The 18,606-nt window shown below is 36.5% G+C and overlaps 2 protein-coding genes and 1 pseudogene across 5 annotated transcripts; all 3 read left to right on the forward strand.

The window, feature by feature from the left end:
• The first annotated feature begins 2,333 nt into the window (after nt 1–2,333).
• Nucleotides 2,334–5,999, forward strand: LOC113284540 (beta-glucosidase 4-like). Its single transcript, XM_026534040.1, has 12 exons — nt 2,334–2,501; nt 2,977–3,043; nt 3,158–3,216; nt 3,370–3,445; nt 3,602–3,676; nt 3,754–3,841; nt 3,942–4,167; nt 4,606–4,936; nt 5,012–5,046; nt 5,162–5,264; nt 5,378–5,486; nt 5,579–5,999. Exons 1-12 carry the CDS (start codon nt 2,418–2,420, stop codon nt 5,772–5,774), a joined length of 1,449 nt encoding a protein of 482 aa, XP_026389825.1. The 5' UTR covers nt 2,334–2,417; the 3' UTR covers nt 5,775–5,999.
• Nucleotides 6,000–6,866: 867 nt separating this feature from the next.
• On the forward strand, nt 6,867–12,298 carry LOC113284539 (beta-glucosidase 42-like). 4 transcript variants are annotated; one of them, XM_026534039.1, is made up of 13 exons: nt 6,867–7,006; nt 7,893–8,040; nt 9,217–9,283; nt 9,402–9,460; nt 9,626–9,701; nt 9,857–9,931; nt 10,004–10,091; nt 10,181–10,406; nt 10,769–11,099; nt 11,197–11,231; nt 11,322–11,424; nt 11,547–11,655; nt 11,739–12,298. In XM_026534039.1, the coding sequence occupies exons 2-13, from the start codon at nt 7,963–7,965 to the stop codon at nt 11,932–11,934; spliced, it is 1,443 nt and encodes a 480-aa protein (XP_026389824.1). In that variant the 5' UTR covers nt 6,867–7,006; nt 7,893–7,962; the 3' UTR covers nt 11,935–12,298. The 4 variants fall into 4 exon arrangements, with proteins under 4 accessions (XP_026389824.1, XP_026389820.1, XP_026389823.1 ...); XM_026534038.1 differs by lacking the exon at nt 6,867–7,006 and adding an exon at nt 8,682–8,776 and having other exon boundaries at nt 7,919–8,040; nt 11,739–12,293; XM_026534035.1 differs by lacking the exon at nt 7,893–8,040 and having other exon boundaries at nt 6,872–7,006.
• A 699-nt stretch (nt 12,299–12,997) lies between these two features.
• Nucleotides 12,998–17,812, forward strand: LOC113284541 (annotated as a pseudogene).
• The last annotated feature ends 794 nt before the right edge of the window (nt 17,813–18,606 follow it).

The following is an 18,606-nucleotide window of genomic DNA, read 5'->3' on the forward strand; positions in this document are numbered from 1 at the left end:
GACAATAACTTCAATTGTAGAACAATAAATATCACTGTAAATTAGTGATATGAAATAAGATACTGAAGACAAAATAATCCTGTCAAGAAAAATTAAAAATGAACCTTAAGATAGCAGTGGAATAATGATCGATAAGAAACACTCACTCTATATTGAAATACTCAGCTTCACCATGGAAGCTCAGGTACCAACTCAAACTTAAGGTTCACTCACAGTTTAAACTTCAAGTATCGAAATGAATTATTTTCATATATACTTCTCACCAATATGGTGGGTATATATAGATTACAATGGATACAAATATCTCTTAACGTGTTTGCAGTATCCATGAAACACGCATGGCAGGGATAAGAAGATAAAAGAATAGATAACATGCATGGCAGGGAGTCGGGAGAAAAGCAAAAAGAAGAAAGAAAAAGAAAAAAGGAACCGGACAATTTCTTTAAGTGTTCAAACTATGTGTTCACACTATCACCTCCTTTCCTAATTATTTAACAGAAGGTGTTTAATTCGGGGCTTTGCTGTGAAAAATGATGATTCCTTGTTCCTATTCATGCCAGTCCAATTTTACTCTCTTCCACTGATCGGTTGTGCGTTTATATTTTGCCGAAGTTTTGGGAAGTTCATTTAGGCCTGCACTACTAGGTTGCTGGAATAAAGATACTGGTGCTCTTGACATATACGATGATACATCATGCACAAGTCTCTTAGAATAGAATCAGAAATGCTTTAGCGTAGCGCTCTCACAGCAAAGCGTAAAGCACAACTTTGAAGGGAAGATCAAGGTGTTGTCCTGATTTACATTTTACATGTTGCTAAAAGTTATGCCCGAAAAGAATCTGTGGAGCTCGCCAGTATTTTGCCAAGTCATGAATGGTGTTACTTTACTAGTTATTGGTTTGTTTATGCACACATACATCGCTAATATTTGATAGTGGTCAGAGAGGCCCGTCTTTGTGACTAGTTGTGCTCTTGTGCATTTTCCCTTCCATGGTGCCGTAGACTCTGCATTCTATCATCACTTTTGGGTAGCAGAATTATGAAAATCCACCGGAGACTAATACATCTAACATCATAAACATAGTCAAATCTTAGTTTCTTGGCAGGTCTTGAGAGCAGTTTTCAGATCAAATTTTGTTTGAACATGCTGCTTATTTGTGTGAGTTGATCATTTTTGAGAAATCATAAGTCATCGAAGCAGCGAATAAAAGTGGCACAAACTACAACCAGAAACAAACAATACTGCACCATTATCCGGTGCTGACTGAGTGCTGATAGTGTAATCTGTAAAGAGAAGAGTTTTACATTAAAGCCATACAACTGCGGGTACTCCTACTAGGTAGCGAGTCACACAGACAAGATACGGACAAAATTAAGAACCAATCCGGATCTAGTCATCTCTTGTTTTTTAATCCATATTTTATCTGAAAAACTGTTTTGTTCCAACACCTGGCCAGAGACAGACAGGTACCACCTGAAATTTTGGTCATAACTTTGAGAATCTTGCAATTATGACTTAAACTTGTGTCCACCCAATTTTCATGGCATTTGTTTTTTATTTCTGACCTACCAGATCCCAGCATGAGTTAGATGTAACACTATTTGTTTTTTTAGGCTGGGTCAAATCTGATTAAGATTTACTCTGCATATAACAATTTTTTGTGTGGATCTCACTGTTCGGACTTCATTGAAATCATGTTGCTCACTAAAACTGACTCAATATATATATATATATTTTGACTCTGGAACATGTGAATCAATAATTTGGTCCCATAAATTAAGGATGTTTTATTCTCCGACTCAAACTAGTTCGATTCAGGAGTTAGGTCCACGTTAGGTCGCGATTCAGATCTGACTCAAATTAAAAAACAAACAGTCAAACGTCTAACTCGAGGCAGGGGCTAAATTAGGTCGCGATTTAGATCTGATTCAAAATAAAAAATAAACGGTATGACATCTTACTCATGTCGAGTCGTGGGCTAAATCGGATCCAGTGGTGAGTCAACAAAAAAACAAACATGTTAATTTTTTATTGAAACCCATTAAAGTCGTTTGATAATATGCACTGATTCATGAGATAATATTTTTAAATTATAGAGTACTACCGACTAGAAAAACAAAAATATTAAATGGACACATCAAATTTCAGTCACATCCAGACCAATCACATCAAAATAAAAAAAATAATAAAAAAAAATACAAGCAAGCAAACGAACGTGATGTTAGTCCTTTTCATCCCCGTTAAAAAAAACAAAAGGTCGTTACAAGTCATTTTCGTCATTACATAATGATTTTTTTTTCCTATTCCAACTTCCTCTTTAAAACCTCTCAGCTCAACTGCTCCTGAAACCCCCAACTAACCCTTGTTTCTCATCCATTTCTCACAGTATCACATTTGCTTCAATCACAAACGAATCATGGATAAAGAAATTCCTAACGATGTTTCGCGTAAGGATTTCCCTCGTAACTTTCTATTTGGTGTTGCAACTTCTGCTTATCAGGTAACCAATTTCAAAAATTTACAACTTTTGAGTTTAACCCACTCCTTTTTTCAGCTCAAGATTTGATACTTTTGTGATTGATTTTGTTACTAATTCAGTGATCATTACATGCATTTTGGTTCTTATTAGATTTACACTGTTTGAAATTTATAAATTTTGTTGCTAAGAAAGATGTGAAAGCTAATTGAAAATAGTTGAGATTTGCACTGTTTGTAGCTAAAGATAGTCCAACCCAGACCTCTAATAGACTTAGATTCTTCTTAATGTTGCTTAATGGATACTTTTGAATCACCAATTGTTAGAAAACATTTGATTTGATAAAGTTGGATTTTGTATGTGGAATCTTGTGGATAGGGTTGAACCTCTTTGGTTTAGGAGGACCCAGATTTTGAAATGTCGGAATGTTGCCGTTGGAATAGATACTTTCTTCATATGTTGTTGTATGAGAGAATGAAAATTTGTTGTGTTTTTATAGGTTGAAGGAGCTAGTAATGAAGGTGGCAGGGGTGATAGTATTTGGGATGTTTTTACACGCAAAGAAGGTCCGTGAGACATTTCTAACACAGTTGTGACCATTTGTCTAGTTGTTAAATCCTTGTACACTTGGAAGCAATGTTGGTATTGTTCTTATAGCAAAATCGTGAATATTGTATCAGGAAAAATCTTAGATGGAAGTAATGGGGACATTGCAGTCGATCAATATCATCTCTACAAGGTGGTGAATTTTCTTTACGGTTTTGTACTTGTCCAATTTAGCGGTAAAATATTGTCTCTGTGATGCTAAGAAGCTCTGTTTAATTTTATCGTACTAGTATCACAATTCAATATGCTTGATAATAATAAGATTAAGCATGTTTGCCTTCTATAGGAAGATGTTGAACTTATGTCCAAGCTGGGATTTGGGGCTTACCGCTTTTCTGTTTCATGGTCTCGTATTTTCCCTGGTAATTCATCTGCTACCTTGTCAAATTTAAATGTTTCTTACTGTTGATTTGTGAGAGTTGTGCAGTAAAAGAATCTCACTCTCTTTTTGTTTCTTCATTTATTTCAACCGTCAACTCTTTATGGAACTAAATGTAGGTCTCTTTCTGTTAGCGCAGATGGTTTGGGAACAAAGGTCAATGAGGAAGGAATTGCCTACTACAACAATCTCATTAATGCTCTGCTTGATAAAGGTCCTTGTTTACGACTTGGCTGTTCCTTTTATTGATGATTGATTACACTGCCTAGTTGAATCTCGTTTGTTCTGCAGGTTTGCAGCCATACTTGACATTATATCACTGGGATCTACCTAACCATCTTCAAGAGTCAGTGGGAGGGTGGTTATCCGACAAAATCGTGTAAGTTTGATAATAAGTTTTAGTGCTAGTTTGCATATCCCATTCTGCGTAGCTTACCAACTAATGAGTGGATGCCATACTTTATTTGGGAATCATCCAGAAAATATTTCGCGATATATGCTGAGACTTGCTTTGCGAGTTTTGGGGACCGAGTAAAACATTGGATCACATTAAACGAACCTCTTCAAACTTCGGTAAATGGACATGATATCGGGATATTTGCTCCTGGAAGAAGTGAAAATTCTTCTACTGAACCATATTTGACTGCACATTATCAACTTCTGGCTCATGCAGCAGCTGTTTCAATATACAAGAAGAAGTTTCAGGTGATCTCTTCGATATGTGCCTTGATGCTTTTATATTTTCTGTTAAATGTCTAATTTCTTTATTTATGTGGGCCCTTATGAAAACTGAAACAAAAGAAAAAACATTCTCACATACACGACAAGTTAGATAATAAATACTACTATACTGATAGACTTCCATTTCACTCTTAGAGTAAACTACACACACGGACGATTTATGTGCAAATGATAAGAAAAAAAGATACGGTTTGTTTTCAATAGCAGTTAGAGGTTCTGTAATGCCGAAAAATATGGTAAAAACAATTTCAGTTCATTCAACTGACACGGGATTTATATTCTTTAATACATATGCTTAGGAGTACTAAATAGTCTCAGTGTACTGTTGCAGTCGTCCTTATTAACAGTTCTCATCAATTTCACCATTTGTCATGTTCATAATATAATTCTCTTGTATTACAGGCTCAGCAAGGTGGTGAAATAGGAATAGTAGTTGATTGTGAATGGGCAGAGCCTTTTTCAGATAAGATGGAGGATAAAATTGCTGCTGCAAGGCGTCTGGATTTTCATTTTGGGTGGTATTTGGATCCAATATATTTTGGAGACTATCCTAAGACCATGCGTGAGAAACTTGGAGATCGGCTTCCAAAATTCTCAGATGAAGATAGAGAGTTGTTAAGGAACTCGGTAGACTTTCTGGGTATAAATCACTATACAACAAGATTAATTGCTCATGCGACAACAAGCCTTGGATATGGGCATCATTATCATGATCAACAAATGGAACAAATTGGTACAACACTTACTTAAATGTTTATGTTTATAAATGTTGTATGAGCTCCTTTATCTGACTTCTTCTTATGATCAGTTCAATATCCCGGGGGTGAGGCTATTGGCGAGAAGGTATTGATAATATCTAGCTAGTTTTCTCTCCAACACATTCATTCAATATCCAGCTAGTTTTCTCTCTAAGACATGCATTCGAGTTTAATTCGGCTGAAAATGTCATCTTTGCCAGGCTGCATCAGAATGGCTTTACATAGTTCCTTGGGGGATCCGCAGGCTACTGAATTATGTTGCACAGAAATATCAGAACCCCAAGATTTACATTACTGAGAATGGTATTGACAGATAACCTGCCATTCATTGGTGAAGAAGGGTTTGGGGATTTATGTATTTATATGCTCATCTATTGATATCCAGTACTAACTCTCACATTTCACTCAATCCATAGGAATGGATGATGAAGATGATCTGAAAGCTCCTCTCCATGAGATGCTAGATGATAAAAAGAGAGTTGGGTACTACAAGGGGTACCTTGCTGCAATATCCCAAGCAATCAAGTATATATGCCCTTGCTAATCCTTCTCATTTTATTATTCACTTGTCAGTAATTTAGCAAGGAAACCATGTAAATCTATCGTTACATTGACAGGGATGGAGTGGATGTGAGGGGGTACTTCGCTTGGTCTTTCTTAGACAACTTTGAATGGGCTCAAGGCTACACCAAGCGTTTTGGAATTGTTTATGTCGATTACAAGAATGGACTCTCCCGACACCCCAAATCTTCTGCACTCTGGTTTTCTCGTTTTCTCAAAGGCGATGAAGGAAAGGCTATCAAGGAAGACTGATTTTTTCTATACTAGAGCTAACCCATTACTGAGAATCTTATCTATTGGGTTTTAGAAGTCTTAGAATTTGAGAGTTGATGCATGTGTACGCACTTAAATAGAATGAGAGTGCATATAGGATGGTCCGCAGCTGCTCAGAGAGTGCGCAATTGATTGTTTTTGTACAAAACTCTAAAAGTATTCAAATGTGCGAAATAAAATTGGCTCTTAAGATGGCTAGAGTTCTCTTTAGTTCTCTTTCTTTCTACGTTTTTAAATCTTCATATTGAACCTGTTAGGGTGTACAGGGAGGCGCTCGGCTTTGATATCCTGTGCCATAGATTCTAATCTGGCATTTGATTCACATTGTTACTTTCTTGACCATACCCCATAAGCTTCCTAGTCATCTTTTGTTGTTTGATGCCTTGTTCAAAAATTTTTTCTTGATCGATCAAAGAGAATAGATTAAAATGCACACAAGCATTAAAATGCACACAAGCGGTGTGCGGGTGAATACAAAAACCAAGAGCGAAAAGCCCATAGAAACTAAGAATACAAAGTGAATACAAAAACCAAGAACGAAAAGCCCATAGAAACTAAGAATACAAAGAAAATTCTAAGAGAACAAAGAGTGTCCACGAGAGAAGACACAACTTGTGAAAGAGCAACTTGCAAACTGCATAGAGGACCACTGCCTAAAGTCATATAGCAGCCTGTCAACCTGTTCTACAATTAAATCATCGTGTTTTTTTTCTTCTAATTCCCTAAATATTTCTTCACCATTAGTCTTCATAGGTGGAAATTCTAATCCCCATGAAGAACCGAACTCCACGAGTTTATCTGGGGACACTTTTTCAGGAGCTTTAGATTTATGGTTAAGCATATTATAGTCTTTTGGGAAGAATGCTTACACAAAAACTTATTTTTGAAAGCAGTTTTTCTCCGGCCTGACTCTGGCAGGTAACTATGAAGAAATAGACATGTAGATTTTTCTGGTTAAACCCCTCTTTGTACTGATTCGTCATTTTGCCATTATTGGACATTTTCGTCATTTTGCACTGATTCTACTTCTACCTTCCACCCTCGTTTGTAAAGTAAAACCCCTGTTTCTCATTTTCTCATTTTCTCATTTTCTCATTCATCACATTTTCGATCAGACACAAACAATGGCATCAAAATTCATGGATGAAAAAATTTCATGCAATGATCTCCCCTTGGATTTTGTATTTGGTGTTGCTACTTCTGCTTATCAGGTAATAAATTTTTTAAAAAAAATGGAACTTTTTGAGTCTAACCCAATTCTTATTTCAGCTAAAATTTGATACTTTTGTGATTATTTTTCTTATTGCTTTACTCGTTATTACATGCGTTTTCGTTTTCGTTTTCGTAAAATTTGTTACTAGTAAGTATCTGATTTGACCAGAGCTTACATGACGAAAGTATAATGCATTGAGGAAATCTTATAGATGGACATGAACTGTTTGATATTATTACTGACCCACTTTGAATTATTCCCACTAACTATAGGAGTCTTTACCATTTTTACATTTCACCAAATAAATTGGTACTCTTGGATTTTATGATTCACTGATTGAGTGATTAGTTCAGCACTTTTAGTTCTTAGATGGGGAAGTGAAATTTGGTATTCAAATAAATTGGTATTCTCAGAGGAGAAACTGAAATTTGTTCTTAAGATGGGGAAGTCGAATGCAACAAAGTTGAAATTGATGTCTTGTGTTGCCAATATCACTTTAAAAACTTGCATTTGAGTGGTTCAGTCTGTGTCGTGAAGTCTGTGCACTTCCGGGGGGTTGTTACTGGCCAGGGGTTTTTCTTATTTTTGCCTAAAGATACCATTGAATCTTCTTGTTGTTTTTTAACAGCCAGTAGGAAGTATGGGAATGACAAGTTTAGAAGCAAGTCATTGGTATCAAAACAACTTTTGTTGAAAATATTGGATTTGATCAAGTTTGAGTTAGCATGAGAAAATTATAATGCATTGAGGACTTATTTGGATGCATTTGAACCTATTTGGGTTAATTGGAGGACCCAAATTTTACACTGCAAGATTTTAAGTGTTGGGATGGACCCTTGTTTATGTTGTATTAGACAATGAAAGCTTGTTGTGTTTTTTTGTAGATTGAAGGAGCCAATGATATGGTACTGGCATATTTGCTCCTGGAAGAAGTGAGATTTTTTCTATTAACTCATGGCTGCGCACCATCAACTTCTGGCTCATGCTGCAGCTGTTTCCATATACAAGAAAAACTTTAAGGTGATTTCTCTGGTAAGTACATTAAAAATATCGATCTCTGATTGTGGAACGTGAATTGGAAGTGCACTTATCACTTGCAACATATATCTAAGACTGCCTTTATGACTAGTTGTGCTCTCGTGCATTTTCTTGGTAAAGAGGGACAATTTTAATATTTAGCCATATCATATAATTCCTACCTACTAAGTATTGAGTCATACTGACCAAATATGGACAAAATTAAGAACCACTCTGGATAAAGCTTTCTAGTCATCTTTTGTTGTTTGCTGCCTTATTTAAATTGAAACACACAAATCCTGATTGGCTAATTTTCCATTTTGGCCTTTGTGAAGTATATTTTAAACTGAAAAACAGTTTTGTTCCAACACCTGGCCAGACAGGAACTATCTGCATAAATATTTTGTTCAGAACTTTAAGATTAGTCCTTCATGATCTTACGCATTTGTTTACACCTCACTATCCTAAAGGCCAAAGTGGTGTGCATCAAGCATATATTGTTACCAGTCATTCTCATCATTACATAATTATTTTTCCATTTCAACTTCCTCGTTAAATAAAACCTCAACTCAACTGCTCCTCCTAAGTCCTACCCACAACTAACTCTTCTTTCTCCATTTCCCACTCTCTGTACTCATCACATTTTCTTCCATCAGAAACAAATATCATGGATAAAGGAATCTCTAAAGAAGTTTCACGCGAGGATTTCCCTCCTAACTTTCTATTTGGTGTTGCAACTTCTGCTTATCAGGTAGCCACAAATTTTTGAGTCTAACCAATACCTTATTTCAGCAAAGTTTGATATTTTTGCGAAGTTTTTTGTGACTGTTTCTCTTATAGACAGAATGAATATTACATGTGTTATTTTGGTTCCCTAGATGAGGAATTTGTTGCTAATGATGGGAAAGCTAATTGAAGATAGTTGAAATTTAAACAGTTCGTAGCTAAAGAGAGTCGAACCCCGGACCTATACTAGCCTTAGATTATTCTAGATTTTGCTTTATTGGATTCTGTAAGTCACCTTTTATCAGAAACTATTTGATTCGCTTAAGTTGGAATTTACATGAGGATTCTTTTAGAAGAGGATGAACATGTTTTTTGAGAACCCAAATTGTGCTATGTCCAGTGTTGGCGTGTTGCACTTTCTTTTTATTTTGTGCGAGAGAATGAAAAGGTGTTGTGTTTTTGTAGGTTGAAGGAGCTAGTAATGAAGGTGGCAGGGGTGATAGTATATGGGATGTTTTTACACACACAGAAGGTGCGTCAGACCATTTCTAACACAACTTAAACTATCCATGTCTAGTTGTTAGATCCTTGTACACTTGGCAGCATCGTCGATAGAGTTGTTTTTAACGGAATCTTGAATATTGTATCAGGAAAAATTAAAGATGGGAGTAATGGGGACATTGCAGTTGATCAATATCATCTCTACAAGGTTCTGAATTTTCTTTAGGATTTGGTATTCTTGTTCTATTTGGCGATAAAATGTTTATTTATGATGCTAAGAAGTTATGTGTGTTCTTCTTGCACTAGTATCACAATTCAGTTATGCTTGTCATTCTTTTGGATAAGTAAGATGAAGCATGTTTGCCTTTTATAGGAAGATGTCGAACTGATGTCCAAGTTGGGATTTGGTGCTTACCGCTTTTCTGTATCATGGTCTCGAATTTTCCCTGGTATTTCATCTGCTATCTTATCAAATTTAAATGTTGCTTAACGTTGTCTTATGAGAAATGTGCAGTAAAAGAATCTCACTCTCTTTTGTTTCTTCATTTCTTTCAACTGCTGACACTCTATGGAAATAAATATGGTTCTCTTTCTATAATTGCAGATGGTTTGGGAACGGAAGTCAATGAAGAAGGAATTACCTACTACAACAATCTCATTAATGCTCTGCTTGATAAAGGTCCATGTCTGTAACTAGGTTGTCCTTCTATTTTAATAACTATACTGTAATTGAATATCGTTCGTTCTGCAGGTATGCAGCCATACTTAACATTATACCATTGGGATCTACCTAGCCATCTTCATGAGTCTATGGGAGGATGGTTATCCGGCAAAATTGTGTAAGTCTGACAGTAAAATCGTATTTCCGGTATCTATTCTATGTATCTATCAACTAACCAGTGGATGCCACACTTTGGGAACCATCCAGAAAGTATTTCGCAATGTATGCTGAGACTTGTTTTGCGAGTTTTGGGGATAGAGTAAAACATTGGATCACATTAAACGAACCTCTTCAAACTGCGGTAAATGGATATGATAACGGCACATTTGCTCCAGGAAGAAGTGAAAATTCTTCTACTGAACCATATTTGGCTGCACACCATCAACTTCTAGCTCATGCAGCAGCTGTTTCCATATATAATAAAAAGTATAAGGTGGTGATCTCTTCAATATACTTTTAAAACCAAAACAAAATAAAATTCTCACATTTACAACTAATTAGATAATAAATAGACCGATAGTCTTCCATTTCATTCGTGTAGTGAACTTATACAAGTACAGGCGATTTATAGTACGATCATGACCTGAATTGGTGAGTTATGTGTGCAAATGATAAAAAAGAATAATACGGAGTGTTTTCAGAAAAGAAAGTAGTTAGAGCCTCTGAAAAAATATGGTAAAAAGAACTTCAGCTCATTCAACTGACGCAGAATTAACATTCGTTGCTATAAAAGCCTTGGAGTACGATTATTCGTTATGTTCGTGATTTTTACAGCTTGTATCTCCTGTATTCCAGGCTCAGCAAGGGGGTGAAATAGGCATAGTAGCTGATTGTGAATGGGCAGAGGCTTTTTCGGATAAGATGGAGGATAAAACTGCTGCTGCAAGGCGTATCGATTTTCATTTTGGATGGTTTCTGGATCCAATATATTTTGGAGACTATCCTAAGAGCATGCGTGAGGAACTTGGAGATCTCCTTCCAAAATTCTCAGATGAAGATAGAGAGTTGTTAAGGAACTCAGTAGACTTTCTGGGTGTGAATAACTATACAACAAGGTTGATTGCTCATGCAACAACAAGCCCAGACCCTGGGCAGTTTAACCGCTCTCAACATTTGGAGAGAATTGGTATACCACTTCATTAAATGTTTATGTTTTTATAAATGCTTTATAAGCTCTTTTTTCTAACTTCCCACTTATGGTCTTGTTTTTTCCTTTCTATAAGCTGAATATCCAGGGGGTGAGGCCATTGGTGAGAAGGTATTGATTATATCTAGCTAGTTCTCATTCAAACACATGCATTCAGCTTTTGTTCAAAGCTAATTCGGTTGAAAATGTCATCTATGCCAGGCTGCGTCAGAATGGCTTTACATAGTTCCTTGGGGGCTCCGTAAGCTACTGAATTACGTTGCACAGAAATATCAGAACCCCAAGATATACATTACTGAGAATGGTATGCACAGATAACCCATCATTCAATAGTGAAGAATGGTTTTGGGTATATGCAGTGTTGTGTATTTATATGCTTAATTGTTGATATGCAGTACTGACCCTTACATTTCACGCAATCTATAGGAATGGATGATGAAGGGGATCCGAAAGCTCTTCTCCATGAGATGCTAGATGATAAAAAGAGAGTTGGGTACTATAAGGGTTACCTTGCTGCAGTATCCCAAGCAATCAAGTAAATATTTCCTTACTAATCCCTCTCATTTTATTATGCAACCTGTCAGTAACTTAGAAAATGAACTTTTGTTACATGGACAGGGATGGAGTAGATGTTAGGGGGTACTTCGCATGGTCTTTCTTGGACAACTTTGAATGGGCTCAAGGCTACACCAAGCGTTTTGGTATTGTTTACGTCGACTACAAGAATGGACTCACCCGACACCCCAAATCATCTGCACTCTGGTTTTCTCGTTTTCTTAAAGGCGATGAAGGGAAGACTATTAAGGAAGACTGATTCACAATTTAAGAGTTGATGCTAGATCCCTCTTTCTTTCTCAGTTTTCAGCTCTTTATAATAGCAGGGATTTACAGGGAGTCGCCTGGCTTTGACAGCCTGTGTGTTAGTGCTCTCTGATTCTCAATGTTGCTTACTTGACCAAACTGCATAAGTTTCCTAGTCATCTTCTGTTGTTTGATGCCTTGATAAATTTGAAAACACAGTTATCTCAACTTTCTCTCCATTTGTTGTTGTTGTTGTTGTTGTTTCCTGGGGAAGCATATTTTGGTCTTTGGGAAGATGCTTAAACAAAGTGTTATTTTTGGAAGCAGTTATTGTCCAGCACCTGGGCAGAGACAAGTATCACCAGAAAAGATTTTGTTCTTTCTGTCTCAGAATTTCAATTTAGACTTGTGCAAGGAGAAGAACGGTGCCGCTAAGATGTGGTGGGCCCGCATACTCAAAATATGTGGCCTTTTTTTTTGACACGTAATATAAAGTGGAAAATAATGTTCAAAACAGTTTCATTACACAATTATTTAAATAATCTTTGCTTTTTAACTTCCTATTTTTTCTCAAAAGTGAATTTTTTACGGGGATTTGGAGAGGCAGGTTTTTAGTTTATATACTGTCAAGAAAAGGGACCACATACTTTGAGTATGCGGCCCGACCACATCGTAGCCAGGGCACCCAAAATGCAGTGCACATTTAAATGTAGAGCAAAATAGGAGTCCAAAGTCAGTCCATCATAGGTGACACAAGTGTAGCAGTGGTTCATGGTTGTTCAGGTAAGACGCAGACTTCAGCGGTTCATCATTTTTAGATCTAGGATTCAGATGTTTATCGACAAGATCTGAGATACAACGCAGATTATAAGATCATGTACAATTGAACTGTTAATTTCTATGGAATACAATGAAATCTATTTGGTTGTCGATCTCTTACAAAAACGTATTCCTCAAAGAAGGCCATGAAACAAGATGAGGGTGGGTTTAAATAAAATTTCTAGAATTACAGGACATTTTGGTCATTTTGAAAAAAAAAAAAAAGTCACTTCCCCCTTCCTCCTCTCTGGAACCTCAACACAACTGCTCATTCTTTATAACTGCCCCTTGATTCTCCATTTCTCAGTCTTTTCTCACTGATCAGATTTTCTTCCATCAAATGGCAACAAATTTCATGGATGAAGAAATTCCTAGTGTAGTTTCGCGTAAAGATTTCCCTCCTGACTTTGTCTTTGGTGTTGCTACTTCTGCTTACCAGGTAATCATAAACATTAGTACAATCAAATAAAAATTGACACTTTCCGACTCTAACCCATTCTTTATTTCAGCTCAAATTCGATGTTTTTGTGATTTTTACTGATTAAATGATTATGACATGAGTAAAGTGAACTTTGTTAGAGACTATTTGGTTTAGTCAAGTTTGAGTTTACAACAAGAAATTATGTAGGCATGAACTTGTTTGATTATATTGCCGACCCACTTTGTATTTTTCCATTTCTTAAAGCTATTTGAGTTTTGCCCATTCTTTATTTCAGAAAAAAAAAATGGTATTCTTAGATTCACCGATTTAATGCTTGTTACTTGCATTTTGATTCTCAGAGTGAGGAAATCTAACGTTGTAATGAACATGTGGAAGTTAGCTTTGTTAATGTCACTTTTTGTGGGCTTGAGTCTGTGTTGTGAACTCTGCGGACTTTAGGGGTATACCAGTGCTAGCAGGGGATACCTTTGGATCATCTTCATTCTTTTTTTAACGTTGGTAAGAAGTAAGGGGATTAAATTTTTTGAATTTAGGTCGTTGGAAGCAAAACAATTTTTGTTAGAGAATATTGGATTTGATCTGTTAGCATGAGGAAATTATAATGCACCGAGGATTCATTTGGATGGAGATGAACCTATTTGGCTTACATATTATTGGGGGACCCAAATTTTACATTGTAAGATTGAAGTGTTAGGATAGATCGGCCCTAAGTTTGTTGTGTTTTTGTAGGTTGAAGGAGCCAATAATGAAGGTGGCAGGGGTGATAGTATTTGGGATGTTTTCACACACACGAAAGGTGTGTGAGACCATTTCGAGCACAACTGTGACTGTCTTGTTATTAGATCCTTAGGCATTTAGCAGCTATGTTTCCATGGTCGTTTTGACAAACTCTTGAATGTGTATCAGGAAAAATCATAGATGGAAGTAATGGGGACATTGCAGTTGATCAATATCATCTTTACAAGGTATTAGATTTACTTATGAATTTGATTGCTGTCTGAAGGTGTTCAAATGTTATCTCTATGATGCTAGGAAGTTCTGTATTTGCTTGCTAAATGCCCTTTATGAAGAAGAAAACTAAGAATTGATTTATTCATCGTTAGATCCAAATCTTGCGATTTCAGGTGGATGTTGTGAATTTTTGATTTTATGGTTTATTATATGCTGTTAAAAGATATTTTCTTGGAGTTATCTCCATTTCCCCTTTTAAAAGAAAATGAATTCTTATAAATGAAGTTTCAATACGGTGCAAAGTTTTTTTTTTTTTTTTCTTTTTTGGTTATGTTGACTGCTCTCATAGATCTCTATCACAAGAACATGCTTAGTTGGTATTATTAGTCCACTGGGGATGTTACCAGTTCATAAAAAATACTTGTATATTACGGCAAATCCTGATTAGACTGAAGATGGTGAGTAACTGTTTTTAAGAATTTTTATTCCTGGTGGCACATCTAATTTACATCATCATGGATTTCATTTATCAAACAGGAAGATGTCGAACTAATGTCCAAGTTGGGATTTGGTGCTTACCGCTTTTCTGTGTCGTGGTCTCGTATTTTTCCTGGTATTTGATCTGCTATCCTGTCAAATTTAAATGTTGCTGTTTTATGAGAAGTGTGCTGTAAAAGAATCTCACTCTCATTCGATTATTCATTCATTTCAACGTTGAAACCCTTTGTGGAACTAATAGTCTCTTTTTATAAGTGCAGATGGTTTTGGAACGAAAGCCAATGAGGAAGGAATTACCTACTACAACAACCTCATTAATGCTCTGCTTGATAAAGGTCTTTGTTTATACCTTGGTTGTCCCTTCTATTTATGATTACACTGCTCAGTTGAATATCATTTGTTCTGCAGGTATGCAGCCGTACTTAACGTTATATCATTGGGATCTACCTAATCATCTTCAAGAGTCAGTTGGAGGATGGTTATCCGAAAAAATTGTGTAAGTTTGATGATAACATCATATTGCCGGTTCGCAAATGCATTTCTGTGTATCGTAAAACTAATGAGTGGATGTCACACTTTCTTTGGGAATATCCAGAAACAATTTCGCAATATATGCTGAGACCTGCTTTGCGAGTTTTGGGGATCGAGTGAAACATTGGATCACATTAAATGAACCTCTACAAAGTTCAGTAAATGGATATGGTACTGGGATATTTGCTCCTGGAAGAAGTGAAAATTCTTCTACTGAACCATATTTGGCTGGACACAATCAACTTCTGGCTCATGCTGCAGCTGTTTCCATATACAAGCAAAAATTTAAGGTGTTCTCATCGAAATGTGCTTTTGTATATTCTGTTTAATGTCTGAAATCCTTTTATTTGTGTAGGCTCTTATGAAAATTCAAAAACTGCAAACATTTGCAACAATTAGATACCAAAGAGACATTACTCTTCCTCTTCAATTTCACTGTTATAGTGAATTTATACATTATAGAGGATTTATAGTATGATCATGGTGTGACTGCGCCTAATGAAAAATAAAAAATACAGGGTGTTTTTTAGTAAGTAATCAGAGCTTCTGCAATGCAGAAAAATATGGCAAAATAGAATTTCAATTCATTCAACTGATGCATGATTAATATCTCTGACGTGTATACCTTGGATTATTAATTTATTGTCTCATTATACTACTGCAGTCGCCATTCGTCATATTCATAAATATACAGCTTATATTTTCTGTATTGTAGGCTCAGCAAGGTGGCGAAATAGGCATAGTAGTTGATTGTGAATGGGCAGAGGCTTTTTCGGATAAGAATGAGGATAAAATTGCTTCAGCAACGAGTATTGATTTTCAGCTCGGATGGTATTTGGATCCGATATATTTTGGGGACTATCCTGAAGCCATGCGTGAGAGACTTGGAGATCTGCTTCCAAAGTTCTCAGATGAAGATAGAGAGTTGTTAAGAAACTCGGTGGACTTCTTGGGTGTAAATCACTATACAACAAGGTTAATTGCCTATGTAACAACAAGCCCTGAATCTGGGCATTTTTGACGCTCAACAAATGGAAAGAATTGGTATAACACTTTATTAAATGTTTTTTTTTTTCATTAATGCTTAATAAACTTCGCTTTCTAACTTCCCTCTCATGATCAGTTGAATATCCAGGGGGTGAGCTTATTGGTGAGAAGGTATAAAAAATTTAGTTAGTTCTCTTTATCACACATTCATACAGCTTTTCTTTGAATTTAATTTGGTAAAAATGCTTCTGTATAGAGTAGGATCAGTAAAGAGAGTGGGAGGAGAAGAAGTATGTGTGTTATCAACAGCAAGAGGAGTTAAGACTGGCTTGGCAATAAGCATGTTAGTTTTCTCCAAAAGATTGAGCACTTACTGCTTTTGACTCAAGTGAATACCATTATTATCAGTGATGGCCTGAATTCCCAGAAAGAAATGAAGATTACCCAGATCCTTGATGGCAAATTTTGATCCTAAAGTAGAAATAAGATGCTGAATGGCAGTGTCTGAACTTCCAGTAACAAGAATATCATCAACATATATGAGAACATAAAGAACAGAAGCGGAGTTCACCCTGAAGAAGAAAGAGGTATTTGTTTCGGGAAAAGTAAAATCTTCAGAAAGCAGAAACTTGTTGAGCCTCTCAAACCATGCCCTAGGGGCCTGCTTAAGGCCATAAAGAGACTTCTTAAGAGCACACACATGAAGAGGAAACTGCTCATTAACAAAGCCAGGAGGCTGTTGCATGTATACTTCTTCAGCCAAATTGCCATGAAGAAAGGCATTCTTCACATTTAGTTGTCTGATGGTCCATCCCTTAAAAAGAGCAATAGAAATAATAATCCTGATGGAAGTATGTTTAACTACAGGACTAAATGTATCTTGATAGTCAACCCCTTCAACCTGGTTATAGCCCTTGGCAACCAATCTAGCCTTGCATCTCTCAACTGACCCATCAACATTTCTTTTACTAAAGACCCACTTACAGCCTACCACATTCATGCGTTGCTGAAATGCAACATAGACCCAAGTGTCATTGAGAATTAGAGCATCAATTTCCTCCACGTAGATTTTCTCCGAACAGGTTTCTTATTAGCTTAAGCAAAGGTAGTAGGAGTTTCTAGATCTTCAGAAGAAATGGCAGTAAAAACTTTAGGCTTAGAAATACCACTTTTACTCCTAGTTTGCATGGAATGTGTAGAAGTAGAAACTGCAGTTGTGCCAGATGAAGTAGGCACAATAGTGGCATTGTCTGGCAGTGATGGTAGATCATCAATAATAGGTAAAACTGATGGAGATAGTGGTGCATGAGGTGGAGATGGTGGTGCAGAAGGTGGATATGGTGGTACAGAGTAAGAAACAAGTGGTGATACATAAAGTGAAATGGAAGCTGCAGTTACAGATGGTGATGTAGGAACAGTAGTAGAAAACATAGTAGGATATGGAAAATTTGTTTCATCAAAGACTACATTCCTGGACACAATGAGTTTATTTGTGGAAGGATTTAAACATCTGTAGCCCTTATGCATAACATTATAACCCAAAAAGATACACTTGACTGACCTGTTTTGCAGCTTATTCTTGTTGCATGGCATGATGCAGGGATAACAGGCACAACCAAATATCTTGAGGAAAGCATAATCTGGTGATAAGAAGTATAAGCACTCAAGGGGTGTAGAACCATTTAGAACTGGTGTAGGCAGTCTGTTAATCAGATAACTGGCTATCCTAAAAGCATAAGACCAATATGAGGAAGGCAAAGAAGCATGATTAAGAAGAGCAAGACCAGTTTCTACAATATGCCTATGCTTCCTTTCAGCTTTACCATTTTGTTGATAATCATGAGGAAAACTAACTTTATGAAGGATACCTTGAGCAGATAGAAAATTAGAGACATTCCTATACTCTCCACCCCAATCACTTTGTAGCATTTTAATCTTTTTAGCAAAGTAAGTCTCAACAAAAAGCTTGAACTTTTGAAAAGTAGAGAATTTCTGATTTATAAGCAATTGGGTACAACCATGTAAATCTAATAAAATTGTCAATAAAACTTACATAATATTTGAACCCATTGACAGAAGTTACAGGGGAACACCATGCATCTGAGTGGATGAGGTCTATAGGACCATACACATCATTATTGACAGAACTATGAAATGGTAAAGCATGTGATTTTTCCAACCGACAATCACTACAAACTGAGGGATTAAGATGAAGAGATATGGAGGTATCCACTGCTGACAAAACATGCTTGAAAGTTTGACCAAATCTGCTGTGCCAAGTAGCTGAAGGTAGGGGTGCCAACGGGTCCTATCGGGTCCGGGTATCATAGTACCCGGAACCGGACCCTATTATTTTAGTCGGTTTTGGGTCTTTACGGTTCCGGTTCTCAATTTGATGGACCCAGAACCGGACCCGGAAAAATGACGGGTATTTACCGGATCCGGGTATTTATCCGA

Source organism: Papaver somniferum, chromosome 5, assembly GCF_003573695.1.
Source record: "Papaver somniferum cultivar HN1 chromosome 5, ASM357369v1, whole genome shotgun sequence".
Lineage (NCBI taxonomy): Eukaryota > Viridiplantae > Streptophyta > Magnoliopsida > Ranunculales > Papaveraceae > Papaver > Papaver somniferum.